Here is an 18546-nt window from a genome sequence, read left to right on the forward strand (position 1 = left end):
TTAGTTACAATATACTGAAACTGTCATCATGATTCAATTATTCACTTATAAAGACCTTATACCTTCAAACAGAGTTAGACCCAATTCTCTTACAGGCAGTTTTGGAAGAAAAATAATTACTGACTGAAAATGCATGCAAAAAACTACAGTAGTTACGTTACTAACATGTCTCTCCTGACTCTTTAACATTCCCTCAAAACATGAATGCTACACATATTGTATGAAAAATAGTTGGGAGTCTCACAAAATCCCCAAATGATGATGGAACGGTGCTGATTTTTGCTATGTCAAGTCTGCAGTCAAATATACATATGTATATGTGCATATATATGTATATCTCTCAATGTACATGCGTATGTGTGCATGTCTAGAGAAGTATATATAAACACATATACATGCTCACAGACCAAAAGATTCTAGAGGTAAATATGCAGGCTTACAAATAAAACAAAATACAAAGATACCAGTATGAAATAGTCCTAAACAAAAAAAATAATAAATATTCAGTGAGATATAAGGCATTATTATAAAGTGCTCTACTAAAATCTCACTTATTAAAATAACGATAAAAATTATGTTCCTTTTAGTTGATTTATATAATTTGGTAGAGCCATTAAATATTCATTATGTATCAGTGACTCTATGCTTCCTTTTACATCTTAAACAAATAGATAAAAGCAGAAATTAAAAGGCAAAGCAGCTAAATGAAGCAGTACTATTGGAGCCTTTCAGGCTTTTGTCCCCAAATTCATTAACGACTGCAAAATTTCAAACCCTAGAGCATATGGATGAAGAAATATAATTCCAATTAAACTTATGAAACTAAACAAAATTCAATTTGATTTTAAGGACAATGGCAAACTGAAAAGTTTCTATCCTACTTTAAAATAGCAAGGTTTGAATTGCAGAAATGACTGAACGCCTTATCCTGTGCATTCCCGTCCTCTTTCCTCACGCATGTGCAACATAGCTCCACTGAAACCTAGTCTCCAGGTCTCACTTCTCCACATTCCACCTAATTTCAAAAGCAACCTGGATCATATATTACAGTATCTGGTCCAGTCTGCTTCTACCCTTCTGATTTTCAGCCAAACTCACAAAAGGGTACATCTACAAGAGCGTAAACATTTTAAACAGCTTTATGCCATTTCTTCCGCACCACCAGAATTTAAAAAAAGAAATGTGGTAGTATTGAAGAAAAACAACTTCAGGAAATAAAGTGAAACAGCCCCACAATGTGAACCTGTGTCGCTGAATTAATAAGAAAGCCAAATATCTTTTCATATTTCAGTACAGCAATTTTAGTTTTCTCCCCCCCCCCCCCCCCCCTTTTGTTGAGGTTCCTTGTTACAATTGCTTTACTCAACCATGGCAATTTTTTGTGATTTTCCCCATGGTTTTATGGATAAGCCTGTCCTTTGTATCAGTTAAAAAAAAAAAAAAAAAAAAAAAAAACGAAAACAAAAATACCCACCACAACAACAAAACCAGTAAATGGTTACTTTTAATGTCTACTGGAAAGAGCACTAAAGACTAACAATTCAGCTCTGACATCCCAATTGAATTAAATAGCATGTAACTTCAGTTTCCTTCAGGAATCTGATCTGGCCCTGAGAGGGCCCCCTTCTCTGCTGTGCAACTCTGCTGGAGCAAAATTCACCCCATGCAGAGGGTCACCACCTCCTCCCTATCTGCCTACAATTGCTCCATACCACTTAAGCCCTAATTTGAAGTTAAGTGGGACTTAACTGGTGCACAAGTCTTGCGCTGATCCTCTGTATGGAGGCGAAATTCATATCAAGCCACAGAATTGGCTATGTCTCCTGGCTCGCAGTAAATGCATAATGACAGCATTGTCTCTCTGCTCCCTTGCAAGAACTGAGAGATACTGAGCTGCCTAACTCAATCTTATATTATTCAACAATATATTCCCTACATCTGGAGGAAAAGAGAGAAATAAAACCTAAACTAATAAAAATCATAACAGCTGAGCAAGAAAGTAAGTTTTTGGTACACTACCTGGCACACCACCAATATACATATTCATGAGCTACATGGTAAAGAATGTACTGAGAGAAAAACAATGTCCTCAGTTGCACTTCAGCAGTTTCCCTCATTCAACACCAGAGTCTCACATTCTGGATATAAAACACTGTTACCTGCAGATTCAGTGCAATTTCCTCTTTCCAAGGCACTTAAAACTATCTAAAACCTGAACTGAGAACATAAGAGTGTAACTCCCTGCTCCCTTATTTTTAAGATCTGATCTGACATTTCCATCCTGTCAAACACACCCTTCACTAGCAGGTTTTTTTGGCTAGTGTTCTGTTAGTACATGAGTTAAGGAAGAGTATCCCATTTATGTTTTCTTCTAAGTGGCATCTTCTAAACTATTCTTGTTCACCAGCATAGCCACTGCCCCACTTAACTGCTTTGTAAAAATCTCTGTCCTTTGCAGACCCATCAGAGATTTAACTGCAAAGGCACAGGTACATGTAATTTTGCAGGAGGCTTCACGTACACGAGTATCAGATAAAAATACCAGTTGTTGACCTATATATTCCATGTAATCTTATCTTTGCTTTCAGTTCCTTTTAATGGAGTTTAGCTGCAATACTTCTAGACACACTTTAAAAAACATGAGCACAATAAAGTGATCTGGATTGCTGAAGCCAATCTCCTTTTATTTGTTGAATAGCAGCAAAACCAAGACTTCTAATATCAGGTACTTATTTTTATAGATGTTTCACTTCTCATACTGAAGCAGATATAAATGTGGTCATAAAATTGTGAAACCAATATAGTAATGTGCCAAGCGCAGAGGTAAAGGCACTCGCATTGTTTGGCTTGGGTGCAATTCCCGATTCCTATCTTTTTATAAAGCAAAACCCTAACTGATAAACGCTCTAAAAAATAGTGTACAATGCCCTCCGTAAGTTTCCACATTTCTCTTCCATTCTAGAAAATCATATATAAATAATTTTAACCAATTATTGAACATGGACATTTTAACCTTTCTTTCTGCTCAGTACATTTGTTACACAAGATAAGCTCCAAGTATCAGATGTTGATAGAGTGAGCATGTTTCTTGCACAGTGGCTTGTCCTTCTTGGAGAAGAAAGTCTGACCCTCCAAACTGTCACTACATACCTGAAATGGGATAAAAAAAAGAAAAGATCATCCAATACAGATGGATGAATCACACCATACATTATTCAGAATGCCAAATCATGGCATTGTTCTATGCACAAATATATTCAAAGACTAAGAATTATTACCTTTTTCTTAGGAATACTCTTTTTGATGTAATACTAATGGTTGATGTAAGCACAACCTTCCTTTCTTTAAGTCAACAGGTTCTTAACTGGGAGCAGAGTTAGGTTTAGCATTTAAAAAAAAATCCAATCATTAGGATTGGGACTTTTTTTTTTTTTGGTCATATAATATTAGCAGGTGATATTTTGGCTACAGGGTCTTTGTGTCAAAAGTACTCTTGTTACTTTAGAAACGCAGCCTGCTCCTGTATGGCCTTCAACGCTTGCTCCGAGGTAAACGTCAAGGGTTAAATGCTAGGACACATGGCTGCAATCCAGGCCAACTGCTCTGGACCGGTGCCAAAGGCTCACAATAGCAACACACCTTCCAAATAACTGGGAAAGTGCTTTTTGTTTGGGCTCAGAGGACTGAATGAGGTTATAGCTGTTAACTCCCATATCGGTCAGGTTAGCACAAGCACTGCTGCCATGAGTTTCTTTAAAATGTAGACTAACTTTACTTACTGAGCATACAAAGCAAGTGTCATGCCAAGTGTGGCCCAGAGCTTCAAGAAATCTGTCTCCAGCTTCAATGGGGAATTCACAGCCATGGCACATAGTACCAAAGAGGGCATAGTAATCTGCAAACAAATACAAAGAGATTTTAAAGGCAAATCATATGCAGAAAAGCAAGACTGACCCTTTGAAACCTTTGTGCTTTTCTTTCACTGGCAGTGGGTTTGCACTTGTCGAGTTTTATAATACTGGGTACACCGAATAAAGAAGTCCTAGATCGAAAGACCAGGATGCCCTCCTTTCCTCACTAATTCAGTTCTCATCCCCTTCCTTATCCTTTCAAGTGAGCAATGCTTCCATCTTGCTGGTGTTTCATTTCCTTGAGATCAATAGTGCACTTGGGCGGGGGAGGCAGAAAATGCACTCCTTGCTGAGCACCCACATGGGCTCCACGTGCTCCTTACCTTCTCTTCAGCCCTGCCTTGAAAGCATACCCTGGCTGTTCACGCGACAGGCATCCTCAGCAAGTAACAAACTCCTGCCAACATTCTGGTACAATATTGGCGCCAGACTGCACTACATAAAATCATGCAATCATTAGGCTTCTGTCCTAAACAGAGTCTAGCAATTTGGATCAATAGTTTTCTAGTTGGTTACAATAGTTTTCTAGTCACCGCAGTTTATTATGTGGCTTTTAAAAAAACAAAAAACAAAACCAAGAAAACCCCCAAAAAACCAAAAATCTCCACACAAAAAAACCAAACCAAAAACAAACCAAAGGCTTTAGGCAATATATTTATTGCATTTAACAAGAAGTATCAGTAGGGTGTCAGGATGGTTATTAGTGACTGGAATCACTGAAGGGTATTTGCACCATTCATTTTTAGACACTGGATTGACTTGGTGCCTCTGGAGGCTCCCCTGGAGTCAGCAGAGAAAAGCTCCTCCAGCAGTCTCAAGAGAGCAGGGACCAAAACTAAGGGCACTGAACCATTCATATTCCCCACCAACTGCAGAGCTTGAAAAAGACAGAGCAGGGCAGACTAGCAGGATAAAATACATGTATAAAGTTCAGTGGGAGGCACTGACACCCCCCCCCATCCCCACGGTCTTGGTGTGTGAAACTCGCCTCTCCGTGTGTAGAGCCATCTCAGGGGCTACAAGTCACCACAGCCCTCCACTGCCTAGCTGTGCAGACCTAAATTTCACCCCAAGTTGTCTGGTCTTTTCCGCTTATTTCAACTCTCAAACACCCCATTCTAAGAAGGAAATGTTTTTTCTTGCACAGAAGACAACAGCATTAGTGCTATAACACAAGAGAATTTGGGATCAGCACGCTGCCATGCCAAACACATAATGTCATGCAACATTACATCTTCATAGGATGAACTATAGAGTGACAACCATTATGAAGTTTTGGACTCCATCCTCAACAATAACACTCTGGCTCTGACAAGGAAATTAGATGTCAGGGGTTGTTTTCAAGGAGCCCTATAAGGAGTGGCAAATGGGATACGAGGAGATTTTGTTTCTCTACTAAATTATACACATCTGCTGAAGCTCTAGTGCTTACTGCAGAAGAGCCAACAGAGGCTTATCACATGTGTCAAGCCCAAGGGAAGAGTCCTGTTTTGGTTCAGTAAGACAGTGTTTTGTATGATGACCTCAAAAAGCATCATCATAGGAGGCATCTCAGCAGGACAGGCAACACAAGTGCTCTGGAAAAGCAAAGCCCTTGATGGTTGCCAGTAGCAAGAAACGGCTTCACCGATCACCTTCATTAATCCCTGCTACTGGCATGAATTTGCAAGTGTTTAAGCAGAAGACAGACAATAAAAATGTCAAATGGTAGAATAACTCTGTCCAAAACCCCTGAAGGACATGGTCTCATGACCATACTGTTTCAGCTCTTTGCATTCGTGTTCATACAGAATCTTTTTCTGATATTTTTCTGGTGCCAGTAGTTAAAGCCTTTTGTAAGTTAGCCTGTGCTTTGTGTTGATAAGTTTATCGGCTTTTTTTCTGAAGAAAGGGCAATAGATAAGGCAGAATAGGGGATCAGCTTTCTTTTGCTTTTGCATGCTTGAATTGTGACACCACAGAAGCCTTCCAAGGCAGACTACTCATACGGTCACATATCAATGCTTCCTGCACACAGCATTTTCAAAACTAGGTTACTAACTCTGCACTTAAAAAAAAAAGTTCAAAGTTATAGATATCTGCACTTTTAATTAAATTTTAGCATCGACATCCAAAACCAGAACATTTTGGCCATTAAACCCCCTTAATACTAATAGCTGATGCTGTTATAATTTTAAATACAGATTTAAAATTAGAACGCTTCTTTGCACTAGGAAAGAAGGAAAGTTGGCACTGACATTTACTCCTTATTTCTTTAAAATTAGTCATAGACTCTTAACTCCAGCTGGACTGAAAGACTTTGAAGAATGAATATATCTCAAATTAACATGTAGTTAGAGAGCCAGAGCCATTACAACGTATCACTGCCAATAACACCTCACAGAATGTGTCTACATTAGAAAGTTGCTAGCACAAGTTATCTCAGAAATGAACTTTACGAGAAGTATAATATTCTTGACATTTTATCCCAGTGTTTCCTGCTCACAGTATAGAAAAATGCGCATTTGTGCACAGGAGTCGTAACAGTAGCACAAATCAATGCACCGCACGACATATGGGTCGTTTGGTGGCAGGAACAAGAATTCAATATTAGCAGAACAAACCCAGAACGAGCTTTCCACCCAAAGGGGAGTTATCGATTCCTCCAGTACTATTCTTGAATCTTCAAATGGTTCCATGATTAGGGGCTTCAGATTGCTTCAGGATGAAATTTCACCGTGCTGTCACACTGGAGGATGCTGCTCATATATCCATTTCCTCTGCTGCTCCACAAATTCAATAGGAGCAACATGTTACCCTACTTGTGCCAGTGAGTTAGCAATAACCTACTGTGTCCTTTTGTATCTGCCAACACCTCATTAAAGCTTCTCTGACAGAGAAATCTTGGATAAATTTTGCCTGCTTTCCTCATCCTTTCAGTACCTAGCACTCTCCATGGCACCTGCTGTGAACAACTGTGGGATCAACCCAGAAGGAAATCTTAGCTCCAAACAGGTCACTAGGATTTCATGCTAAATCTCTTCCTGGTCAATCCGCTTCCACCTCTAGTTAAACTATAACGCTCCTTACAGTGGAAGGAAAAACACAGAAAAGGCCTGACTGATGGTTCCAACATGGATATAAACAGCATGCAGTGTGAAAATAGGCGGTTTTGATACTATTTTGCTTCTCTTCCATTTTGTGGGAATTGTTTTACAAATACTACCTATTTCTTTTCTAGATCAGAAGGGTACATGGAACATTTTAAGCAAACTAGGAAACCAACATAAATAAAAACTGTTCAAATTAATCAAAAAGATACGATTAGCTGGAACTGCTAAAAACCAAACCAGAATCCCTCTGAACTTCTAAGCCACATCTTTCATGTAATATTACTCATCAGGCTTTCAAGTGCTATAACCGTATCACTGTATTTTTCCCCTGCCAACCTGTTTTTTTATCCCAAGCTTATGTTCAACAGATGTTATCCCTGATCCTGCAAAAAACTTCCTGGGCAGACTGCTTACTCTTGCAAGTCCCTCCCAGCTGTGAATAGGGTTATTCAGAGTAAAACAGATTACTGCACTGGCATTTGCTTGTTTAGTAAATAAGCAGATTTACATAAACTCCAGATTACTTTAAAGCCAGCCAGAAAGTCACCTTAAAATTAATGCTTTGCTGTATCACTGATGCCTACAGCTGAGGGCTTAACAGGAACAACAAGTAAAACCAGTGACAAGAAGCCTGCTCCTGCTGAAACTGATGAAGAAATTCTCACCAGCTTCTCCTGCTGCAAACTCAAAGTCTCTGCAGCATTTGTTGCTGCTTTGAATTGACATACCAAAGTTACATGAATTTGCTGGGACACATCGTCTGAAGTGAAGCTTGAGAAAAAGGAATTATTATTTTTTCCAACCTTATTAAGCTCTGCTTCCCCACACAGCTGCAGTAAACTTTGGTTGTGTTGCTTCTTACCCGTCTCACAGTAGGGATCGCCGTCTTCTAAGTGGAAGACGTTATTGCGGATGGGGTTATGACAGGCCACACACACGAAGCAGGAAACGTGCCAAGTTTGTTTCAAAGCATTTATTACTTCCTGTGGGGATTAGAAAAAGTGTTATTAACACATTATTTTGATGTGATGACTAGATTGTGGTGACCATGCCTCCACACTTGATTCGTTTCAAGAATACTTTGTTTCCTACTGCTGCTTTGAAAATGGGTTGTGCACACAATTTCTGCTGATGTTAAACTTAATAAGGTGCTTTATTTATGGTACATCTCCTTATTTGTCACAAGCAACCTTTCATTTTTTGGAAGGTTCAATGTAGAGTTGGACAGATTTAACAACTCATTTGTTCAGCTTTTCCAAATTAATTAGGATCTCAACCACAACAGTCCCCTGAAATAAGAAAAGCAGCATCTCCGATGTCTCCTCAAGTCTGTGAATAGTTAATTAGAAAACATCACATAGAAAATTCTGACTGCTCTGTGTTGCTTTGGAAGACGCTACACTGCCAAATATGACTTGAGAATTGCGCTGCCAGAGCCCTGTGTGACCCCAGTTACACAAGAGTCCAGACACATTGCAGGAAAGTGGTGGAGGATCAGCTGGCAGGCTCAAATCAGCAATATTAGTGCCGAGTAGGATAACATGTCTTTCTATCGACATTACCATTGGGAATATTTCAGTACCTCACACCTAGCCAACCAGCATGTTCCCCAGCACTCAGCTTAGTTAAGGAGGATTATTTACTTTTCTTCCCTCTTCCCAATTTTGTAAAAAGCTGCCAATTAAAAGCATTTTGCTCAAGAAAATTTAGTAATCACAACAGCTACAGAACAGCTTAATGAAAACAGGAGCTGAACTTGGAATTGCCAAGGAGACTACAGCACCTTTTCTCAAAGGGACTGAAAAGGCTCAACATTAGAAGAGCCAAAAACATATTCTGTACATGATGGGAGCTGAAAAGGTATGTCAGAGTATGTCTGGAGGAATGAGACTTGGCCAGATAAAACGGAACTTCATTGCAGAGAAGCACGGAACACTGTGGCTATTGGTCCCACTGAAAAACAGGCCACTTGCTGGTCACTTACTCCAAGGATTTTCCTTTGGCACTTTGAACACTCAGGGGCGAAGAATTTCTCATAGCAGACCTCGCAATACAGTGCCCCTTTCTCTTCCACAAATCCAATGTAAGCCATCGAGGTTTTGCAATGAGCACAGTTAAATTCCTCCGGATGCCACGACTTCCCCAAAGCCACCAAGAAGGGTCCTCTGGTTAGAAAGAAGAGATTTTGTCAGCAAATGCCCCTGGGTTGGCTCCTGCAAAAGCTGTTAACAGGCTTAACCTGCGATACCTCTGTGCCATTATTACGCTGTTCACAAACTTATACTGCTCCATCCCTCTTGCCTCCTACAGGCTCTAAGAAAGCGTCAAGTGTTGACTAGATTTATTCCCATTGAACTATCTCCCAGAAACACCTGGCCACAATAAATACTACTTCTCTTTGCTTCACTGCATTTCAGAAATCTTATTTTAGAAGTACATTTAATACAGTGCTGAAGTGGCTGCTAGGGAAAAGAAGAAGGATGTTCCCTATGTTCCCAACTATTTCCATCTATTGCAAAGAGATACTTGACTCGGTGATATAATCAACTCTCTTCCAGCGCACATTTGTATCGAGGCCACAAATGTTCAAGTAGACTTGATTTACCATTAAGAGCCGATAACACCAGTTTCTTGTGAGACAAAAATTCAGTCGCTGTGCTTATCCAACAAATTTGTTACAGGTAGCCCATCCCAGTTGTTTGAGGTTTTTTCGTTGGCTTGTTTGGGTTTTCCCCTGCCCCCCACAGAAGTTAGTTAAAACACAACCATTTTCTCTAAATTTCTCTAAATACAGAGCCTCCTCTACTATCTGCAAACACAAAATAATGATGCTTTTATAGCATTTGTCTGGCTAATGCAGCAAGACTAATAGACAAGATGAAACTGTCCATTTCTCAGTGAACAAAAAATTCTCAGTTTGTAACTCATAAGTTCCAGGCATATGCCATTGTACCTGTATTCACTTGAAAACATATTCAGCATGCTAATTTCTTTAATGAACTTATTTAATGAGGTGCATCCTAGGTCCCACCAACACTCAACCTTCCAGAATTTAGGTTTCAGGTGAAATGTGTGGTTCAAGTTCATCTCCCTCACCAGATTTCCTGTTTTTGCAGTACCAATAGAGATGCCATTCTTTCAGTAACGCATCACATTTTTCTGATCTAATACTTCACTGCAAAAAAAGTGTAAGGTACTAGTGTCACCACCCTGTTGCTAAACATTTTTTTTTTTAAATCGAGTAAGCTACAAGAACATTTTTGTGTAGGATAAGCTTCCCATATGAACTAAGCAACAGCAATAGAGAAGGAAAAAAACCTTAAAATTTGTTTCCAGGGTTATACTGACTGTAAGATGGGAATAGAAGCGGGCAGAGGACAGAGGGCAACTTCATTCAGAGTAGGGGGTAACTATTTCCATTTCTCTTCTACATTTTCTCCGGAGATGCTATGTAATTTCAACAGCATGAGAAGTCAAAAATAAGGGAGTCAAACAGATTTAGAACAACTCACACATCTTCTGAGATGATGAACATATTTCACGTGGAACAGTTTCTTCTATTCACCTCTGATTACCAGAAAGAAAGCAGTGAAAAAGGGCTCCTGGAGAGCAGCTCATAGCCCTTTAAGGAGGGAGCCGGGGTCAAGCGCAGCTCTCTGCCCCCTTTCTCCCAGTGGATGCCTGAGCAGTGCAAACACTGACCTAACCCGATACCCTCCCGCCGCCCTACAAGCACCTTTTTACATCAATGCCCTTTCAGTTATGTACTGATCAAACAGTACAAGCCCTTATGTACAACAAAGTGCTCTCAGGGCGCTGTGTTGGCACAGGCTAATTTAAAAGATTCATTAACACAGGGCTGACACTGAAGAGGCTCTCCCGGCTCCAGGTAGGATTGAGTTTGTGGCCATCTGCACTGAAACGACAGGCTCGATTAGCTCTGCAACGGAAAGAAAGTACGCTAGTGACGGGAGGGGAAGGAATTTTTACAACATCTGCTGCATTTAGCTCTCCAGAGTTTACAGCTCTGACATGTTGAGGTTAGCCATTCAGGACAGCGCGCAGGAACCCAGACGGATGGGGAACAGCCCGAGAGTGCATCTACAGAGTTTCTTTCCCAAAGTCCCCAGACAGCTGTGGCCGTGCCCTGCACAATGTCTCCGAGGTGTTCCATTAGCAGGCTGGCTCCCTGCGCACATATGTCCAGAAGAACGCTTTCTAAATACAATTTTACTTTCAATCAGGCTGTAGTTTAAACATGTCAAGCTGATGCTGCAGCTTAATGATACCAGAGACTTAAAAGCTGCCCCAAAGTGTGTGGAAGAAAGAAAAAAAAAAACAAACACCTGACACGTAAAATACACTAAAACATGATATTCAGAACTTGGAGGTGTTCCTGGTCTCTGCATATTTTCGCGATCGAAATGATAGCTTCCAGTAATGAAAGGTATTTATTTGCTGTATTCATTTGAAAGGGAGTTTAAAGCCCCGATTTGAGTAAGGGGGCCACATTTCTGAACAAATTTCTGGCATCACCATCTAGACCACGTGAACCAAACTCACAGATGGAGGCAAACAGTCGTCATTATTTTAATTTTTAAAAAAAAGAGATTCTGATGTATTTACAACAGTATTTACAGAATCTTATGTCCCAAAGGATCACCAGGTACATAAATTTAGTAGCCACCTAAAACATCTGGGTCCTGCATGTAGCAATAATATAGGGGCAAATTGGAAGGAGAAGTAAATAACGTACAAGGCATATAAGTGTAATTTCACTATCTTTACACTTGTAACTAAATATAACTTCATCAGTACGGTCATGATGTATTAGTATGCGGATAATCTAGCTTCTCATGTGGCTTTTATTATGATAGCAAGCCAGAACTGAAATTTGGTGGTAGAGAGATCAAAAGGACTTCCACATCTGCTAAGTGGGCTAATCACTTTACAGTTAACCATACAGCAGTCTACACTCTAGGAAGTTTCTTTTTCTCCTCACTTGAAAATGCCACGATATATAATTTCTGCATAGGAGATGCTGAAGGGAAGCACCATTTGTACTTTCTCCCTTGTGCATTTAAAATAATAAAGCTGTATGCAAAGGTGACAAAACCAAATCATCATTCACCAGTGGACACGCCAAAGAGTACATTCTGAATGGAGATCCAGGGAAAACACATGTGGGCTTCAAAGGGAGAGCCAGCTCTGCACTGCGGCACCCAGTGAGACTGCCTGGGAACCAGAAGTCTTCATCAGAAAATGTCAAAAGTTTGTCAGACCGTCACAGCAAGTAGATCATGGGAAATTAAATTTGCCTGCAACTTTGATTCTTTCAGACATGGAAAGAAAAGCTTACTTAATGAAGCTTTGGAAAGAACTGGAATCTTCAGACAATCATGGTATGAATAATTAAAGATATATTAAAAAGTTATAAGATGTCTCTAAGAAATGTTTTTGGCTCAACCAGCCATGGTTATTCTATGCCTGAGTGTAAAGTAACCAACTCCACAACGCATTTTGGCTTCAAAACAGATGTACAATGCAATGTCACTTGATCCTCCTCCTACCTTTTCATAGGGAATGCTACCACTAAGGCCATGAACTGTAATTATGCTAAAACTTGAATTCAAAATGCCATTGCAATCTTTCAGATCCACTGTATGCTGTGAATACTAGGCGTACTTGGCATTGATTAACGCACATCAACTCATCCTCAAATGAAACAATGCTTCCTTTTAATAATCGAGGTGGCACTTAACATATGAAGAAATATAAGGATTTAAATACCACCAGCAAATTACAAAGAAGTTAGAGCTGGGTATCAGTTACTATTCATGAAGAGGTGTCACTTACAATAGGTGATAATAGCCTAAGTACTGTCAAGTAGGGCTCCACATTTTCTCCTCATGCAGCCACTAGGGCACAAAGGTTGCTCCATGGACCAATACACTCCTCTACTTACAGGGTGGCAGCTCATCCCCTTTTTAATGGCGATCAAAATAGGGAGAAGCAGCAAGTGATTTAAGGGCTGAGAAGAGAGGTTGGCTGCTCAGCAGTGATCTACAGACTGTGCTGTGAGACCCCACGGCACAGAGCATCAGCAAACCCTGCTAAACCACAGGTGCCTTAAAAGGTGCTGAAGTTTCTTTCATGAAAGGTGCAGCATATAGTGGATTTGCTATGTTCGTATTCATTTTTGAACTGAAATGATGGTAACAAAAAGGAAGGTGCATAGCTGCTTGTATATTATTTACTAGACACAAATCCAAAGCTCTCCACTGCCCAGGGAACAAAAAAGTCAGATTATATGGGCCAAACTGTTCAATGAATCAGATGAATCTCATCCAAAAAGTGTGTAGACCTTTTTGATAGTAATCATCCATTTTGCCATGAAGCAAAAAAATCTGTATTAGAAAAAGATGTACACCTATCTTGGGAATTTGTATAAGTTTTTTCTATTGTTTCAAGGGGATTCAGATCATATATTTTTATTACCTTGACATATACAATTGAAGTAGGAAAAAATTCTCCAAAACATCACCGATCAGTTAGCAAAAAGTCCTCTAAAATTAACCTGATGTTAACTGAACTGGTAGTGAACTATCAGAACGGAAATCTAATGGAAGTAACCAAGCTAGACTCAATTAATCTCTAGAGATCAAGTGACTTGAGTTAGCTGCACCTTCTGATGCACAATCCAAGCCAGGGCTCAAGAGGCTGTAAAATGCCAAAGTAGAAAGGCTGATTTTCTATTATTCTGAACTACACTTATACAGCTCATAGGGCTCCTCATTTTTCAGAACTCACTTTTCTAATCAAACAAGTCTCTTTCTTTAACCATGGTGAAACATAGTGAAGGCTGTCCTATTTTGTTCACTGAAAACATGGGACATAGATGAATAAAAAAAGAAATATTACAATGCATTACTTTCTCCTTGTAGTTCAACAACACAAACAACTGAACAAGTGAGAAAACATTTTAAAAGAATACATTTCTTCCAATAATCCTAGGAAATCTCTATTTTAGGGAAGAAATAAAATGCAAGGTAGATGAAAATCAGGATGATTTGCACATTGACACAAAAAGTGGATGAGGCAATTGTGACTAATTGTCAGAAATCACTGACTGAACAATGCAACCCAGATTCAATTCTTCCTCCATATGAAATTCTGGCTAACAATAGGATATCTTAGGGGCTCAGCAGAATTTATTTAACTTAATCTCATTTGGCAAACTCATTTTTATGTCACTTAATCTTTTATATCCATGTCATCCAAGTCAAGGACACTAGCTACCATAATACCCAAAGGCCAGAGAGCCTACCAAAGAGCTTGAAATCTAACATTCAGGAAATTATTATTAATCCAATCCTAGTAATTGTTAAGCCTCTATTTCTTCCTTTTCTTATATGGATGGAGCCTGCTATTTGTCTTCTCAATTAGAAATTCTGGTTTATAAATCAACATTTGTGACAAGTTAGTCTGTATAAGACTATATGCTTTCATTGTTTCCCAATTTGCTAATCTTCTCAATTTTATTGGAATGGGTGATAAGTGAAAACTAACTTGCTTGCTTTTCTTTGGTTTTACTTTCTACTCCACCCAGCTTTCTGGTTCTCTGTAAAACAGGTTGTAAGGCTGTGACTGTTAGCCGTTCACAATGTTTTCCTCCATCGTTACTCTCATTCTCAGTTTTGTTACATAAGCCATGCATGAAAATAGTGTTCTGCATTATTGAAATGGAGCCTTAAACCATTTGTGACTAAGGAATCAAAAACCACGAAAGCAAAACAAAGCCCTGCTGTCAGAGAGCCTGCAGGATGAATAGATACAAACCTAATGACTTGATTACAGTGCGCACACATGGGAGTACGCTTTCCCGCAGGAATATGCTCTGCCCTCTGAACCAATGTGTCTTGCTCATTTAGTTGAGGTGGTGTCGCAAATTTTTCACTTGGGTCAGTTGTTCCAGGTGGTTTAGTACTGTTTGATGTCCATCCACTGGCAGGAGCTGGAGAAAGAGTGCCAAAAGCATTTAGAAGACCATCCTTTCAGTACCAAGTAAACTACTTTGAAATACAAGCAACCAGCAACATTTGCCTAACATCTTTGCCCAGTGTATACCTGCCTATTTAAAGGAACAAATTAAAAAGCACTTATTTTCCCCTCCTTCCCGACGAAGTAAGGCCTACCTGCTTTATGAAATGTCTGTGAAATAACACAGAAAGGTTTTGGCTAACTTGTAGAAGTAGCGGATAAATTTCAACATACTAAAGAAGTTAGGCGAAAGAATATACAACCTGTGAAGGCATTGTTTTGCTTTAGATACAAACGCTGAAGCCAAGAATATCAGTGTATGAACGGAGACAGGAGAATATGACATACCTACTCAAAACATTTTACAGCGAGCGCAATAGATCATACGTCATTACTAACAGATTAAACAAGAGTACGTATTCAATACAACACATACAGGAACTTAAAATACAGTACTGTATAAGGAAAACATATTTCTAAATAAAATTTAAACACTGGTTTAGATCACTAGATACTGCCAATCTGAAGCACTCCAAAGGCCATGTTCACATCCTCTTTATAAAAGTTATGACACAGAAGTAAAAACCTGACGCTTTCAGAAGTGTATACATCCACACACTCCCGTTTGTGCTCAGGTTTTTAGAGTCACAGAATAGACATAAGCTTTTACACAGTACGAAAAATGCATTTACAAAAATGAAAGGCACAGATGATACTGTTGCCAAGGGTAATGAAGAAACAAACAGTCCTCTGCTTTTCTTTCTCCTCTATTGATATATATACCTTGGTAACGTACAAGCTACGGCAACACAAGTTTATGGGAGCAGTTATTCCTGTCAAGTGCAGAATTCTTTTTCTTTTTCAAGTATGCTAAAACCCCCCACATTTCCATAGCCTTTTGTTTGTAACCACAGGCAAGAGAAACTGTGAGTGTTTACTTGGCGTCCTGGCTTTAGTGTAGCCATACTAAACCTTGTAAATCAAAATGTGAAGTTAAGATCTGAGTGGAAGCTCAGAGAGAAACAACTGAGCAATGACAGAGACGTCGGACAGCGCAGGATGACGCTTCTGTTGCAATGATGCAGGTCTCCAACACAAGGTCAGGGTATTGGTATGTAGCTTTGCAAAAAAAACTAGTTTGTGGAGCTGTTAATCTTTGTGCTAGTCTTCCTCTCCCATCTTTCATATCATCCTCCAGGGAAAAGATGAAAAATTTTTTATCATTACCTAATGTAACACTGATCAGTCTCCACCCTACAGAAAAGCTGCAAATACCTTTCAGGTAAAAACATTGCATTCCCTGCTCAAATGGAAGTGGCACACTAATTCACACAGCAGATAAATTTAAGCGACAGTGAATACACAGAAAATTCAACAGAAATGCCAGTCCCTTGCTATTTACAGAAGTAAGATAGCCATACACTGCACAATTTAATCAAAACAATACAGTGAAGTTTAGTTAATACCCCCCCCCCCCCATTCATGCATATTTGTAGGCTAAGGCAACACAGCTGGAGAAGAAATCCTTTTTAACACCAATACTTTTGTACTATAATTATGCTTGGTATTAATCCACTGATATGGGCTCTATACCTACTTTTGCTTACTCTTTCGCTGTATGAAGAAGCAATATAGTCATACATCTTTCTTTGGCTGACTGGCTGGTTCATCAAATTTTCTCGAATGGGGTAATTTCAAGACTGACATATTTTTGTATCCTTTTCAGTATCTGAAGTAGCAAAAAGTATATCAGTTCATCGAGGTTTTTTTGTTGTGTTTTTTTTTTTTTTTAAATACAAGACTACTGATTTTATTTAATGTATAACTAATTAATCTGCAGTATCTTGAAAAAGTAACATCTTGATTCTAGAAACATTCAGCATTCCTGAGTAGAAAGTATTTAGGAATCAAAGCACTTGATCTTGAACAAGTCACTCTGCTACTATAGTTCATTTTAGATTATAAACGCCTGCTAAACTGAAAACATAGGAACAGATAAAAAACATAGGAACAGATAAAAATGGAAAAGGTGGCAGAAAGGCTTTGAAGACATGAACAAAGTGGTTTTGATTAATAGCACTTTCCTCCTCTGTCATCACACATGGCCTTCTAATTTTCAGGTCCCATTTCATGAGAAGACAAAAATACACACTAAACCCAAATCTGCTTGAAGACTGCTTTAGCCATAAATCAAATTGCTAATTTCTGTTTGAGTTATCTGCTGAATCCCAAAGCCCATTCAGACACATCAGCTAGCTCTTGTTTGCACTGTGTAGTTAAAAAAAGGTCCTTCTGCTTGCTTAAAGGGAAAAAAATAAAGTACAAACACCACAATTATTCCCTTTTCTTTCGTCTTATTACAGCTTTCATTAATGCTGTTTTATGAATGACGCTTTTCTGAACACTACCCAACTTTAAAGTTACTACTGGTCAGGAGCAGGATTTGTCTACATAAACTTTCTCTCAGAGTTGTTAGACAAATCAGTCATTTCTGAGTTATTCAAAGCCCTAAAAAAAGGAGAGGAGGAGATAGTCCATCAGTCTGGGAAATAACTTTGGTCTATGAATGACCCTATGTTAAAACAAAAATTCTCTTTTAAGCGAACCATACTATAAGCCACACAAATTAGTACTGTGTTAAGCAAGAGGTGTGGCCTAGGCAAAAACAAGCTGGGCATTTAGTGCTGAGGACCAGCGAAGGCAAATGGACCCACTCCACTTCCACTGAAATCGGTGAACTCAAGTTCAATGCCCAGATCTCCAGCAGATGCAGGACTCCCATGGTATCACAGCTACAATGCAAACAAATAAGGGGAATAACAAATAAGCCCTAAGCCTTCAGATACTTCTATATTCGCCAGAATATTTTTGGATACTGGACAAAACCTAAGTTCTAAAAGGCTTTTTGCCTGTCATTTGTAAATTTATGTCACTATTTGGTCTACTATGATGGGAATAATATCTAATTGATGACTGCAGATGCCATCAGCAGCTGAGAACTAAGACAGAAAATGTTGCCTTCTGCTCAAAAATCCTTGAAAAGCAAGACCTTAAAACATTTTATTAAATGCTTTCTTCTTCCATCTCTCAGTGCCAGTGTAAAGCCAGGAAGCTCCCTGCCCATTCTCACAATTTGTCCCCACAGCATTCTCTCAAGGGGTATTTTTCTCTTTGCTGGTATTCACATTAAGACCTTGTTGGTCTTGCACAGTATTATTCCCCTCTATTCCTGTTCTGAAGTGGACTCAAGTTTCTTTCAGTTCAGATTTTTCATCCTAAAGAAGAGAAGTCAGTCTGCTTCCATTGCCTTTAGATCCATAGTCTTATTAAAGAAAATACATCAGTAAAGTACAGTAATAGCTATTTCACCACATTTATTATACTTGTTTCCTTGTGGACCTTCTACAGTTGTTCTACTAGATTTTTTTTTTTCACCATAGATCATTCTCTCTTTCTAACCGCTTGATCTGCCTCAGTCTTTTATCTTCCTCATTCCCATCTGA

At 39.1% G+C, this 18546-nt stretch overlaps 1 protein-coding gene across 4 annotated transcripts in view; it reads right to left on the bottom strand.

The window, feature by feature from the left end:
• Positions 1 to 1345: 1345 nt before the first annotated feature.
• PDLIM5 (PDZ and LIM domain 5) overlaps positions 1346 to 18546 on the bottom strand; it is a 127510-nt gene continuing 110309 nt past the window's right edge. For all 4 annotated transcript variants that reach the window (XM_082314928.1, XM_082314927.1, XM_082314926.1 and 1 more), the window contains 5 exons: positions 14843 to 15017; positions 8988 to 9168; positions 7866 to 7986; positions 3780 to 3895; positions 1346 to 3150 (listed from right to left, as the gene is read on the bottom strand). In XM_082314928.1, the coding sequence (XP_082171054.1) occupies positions 3061 to 3150; positions 3780 to 3895; positions 7866 to 7986; positions 8988 to 9168; positions 14843 to 15017 (683 nt within the window). In that variant the 3' untranslated portion in view covers positions 1346 to 3060. The remainder of the gene's footprint in view (positions 3151 to 3779; positions 3896 to 7865; positions 7987 to 8987; positions 9169 to 14842; positions 15018 to 18546) is intronic.

This window comes from Platalea leucorodia (assembly GCF_965183815.1).
Source record: "Platalea leucorodia genome assembly, chromosome: 6".
Lineage (NCBI taxonomy): Eukaryota > Metazoa > Chordata > Aves > Pelecaniformes > Threskiornithidae > Platalea > Platalea leucorodia.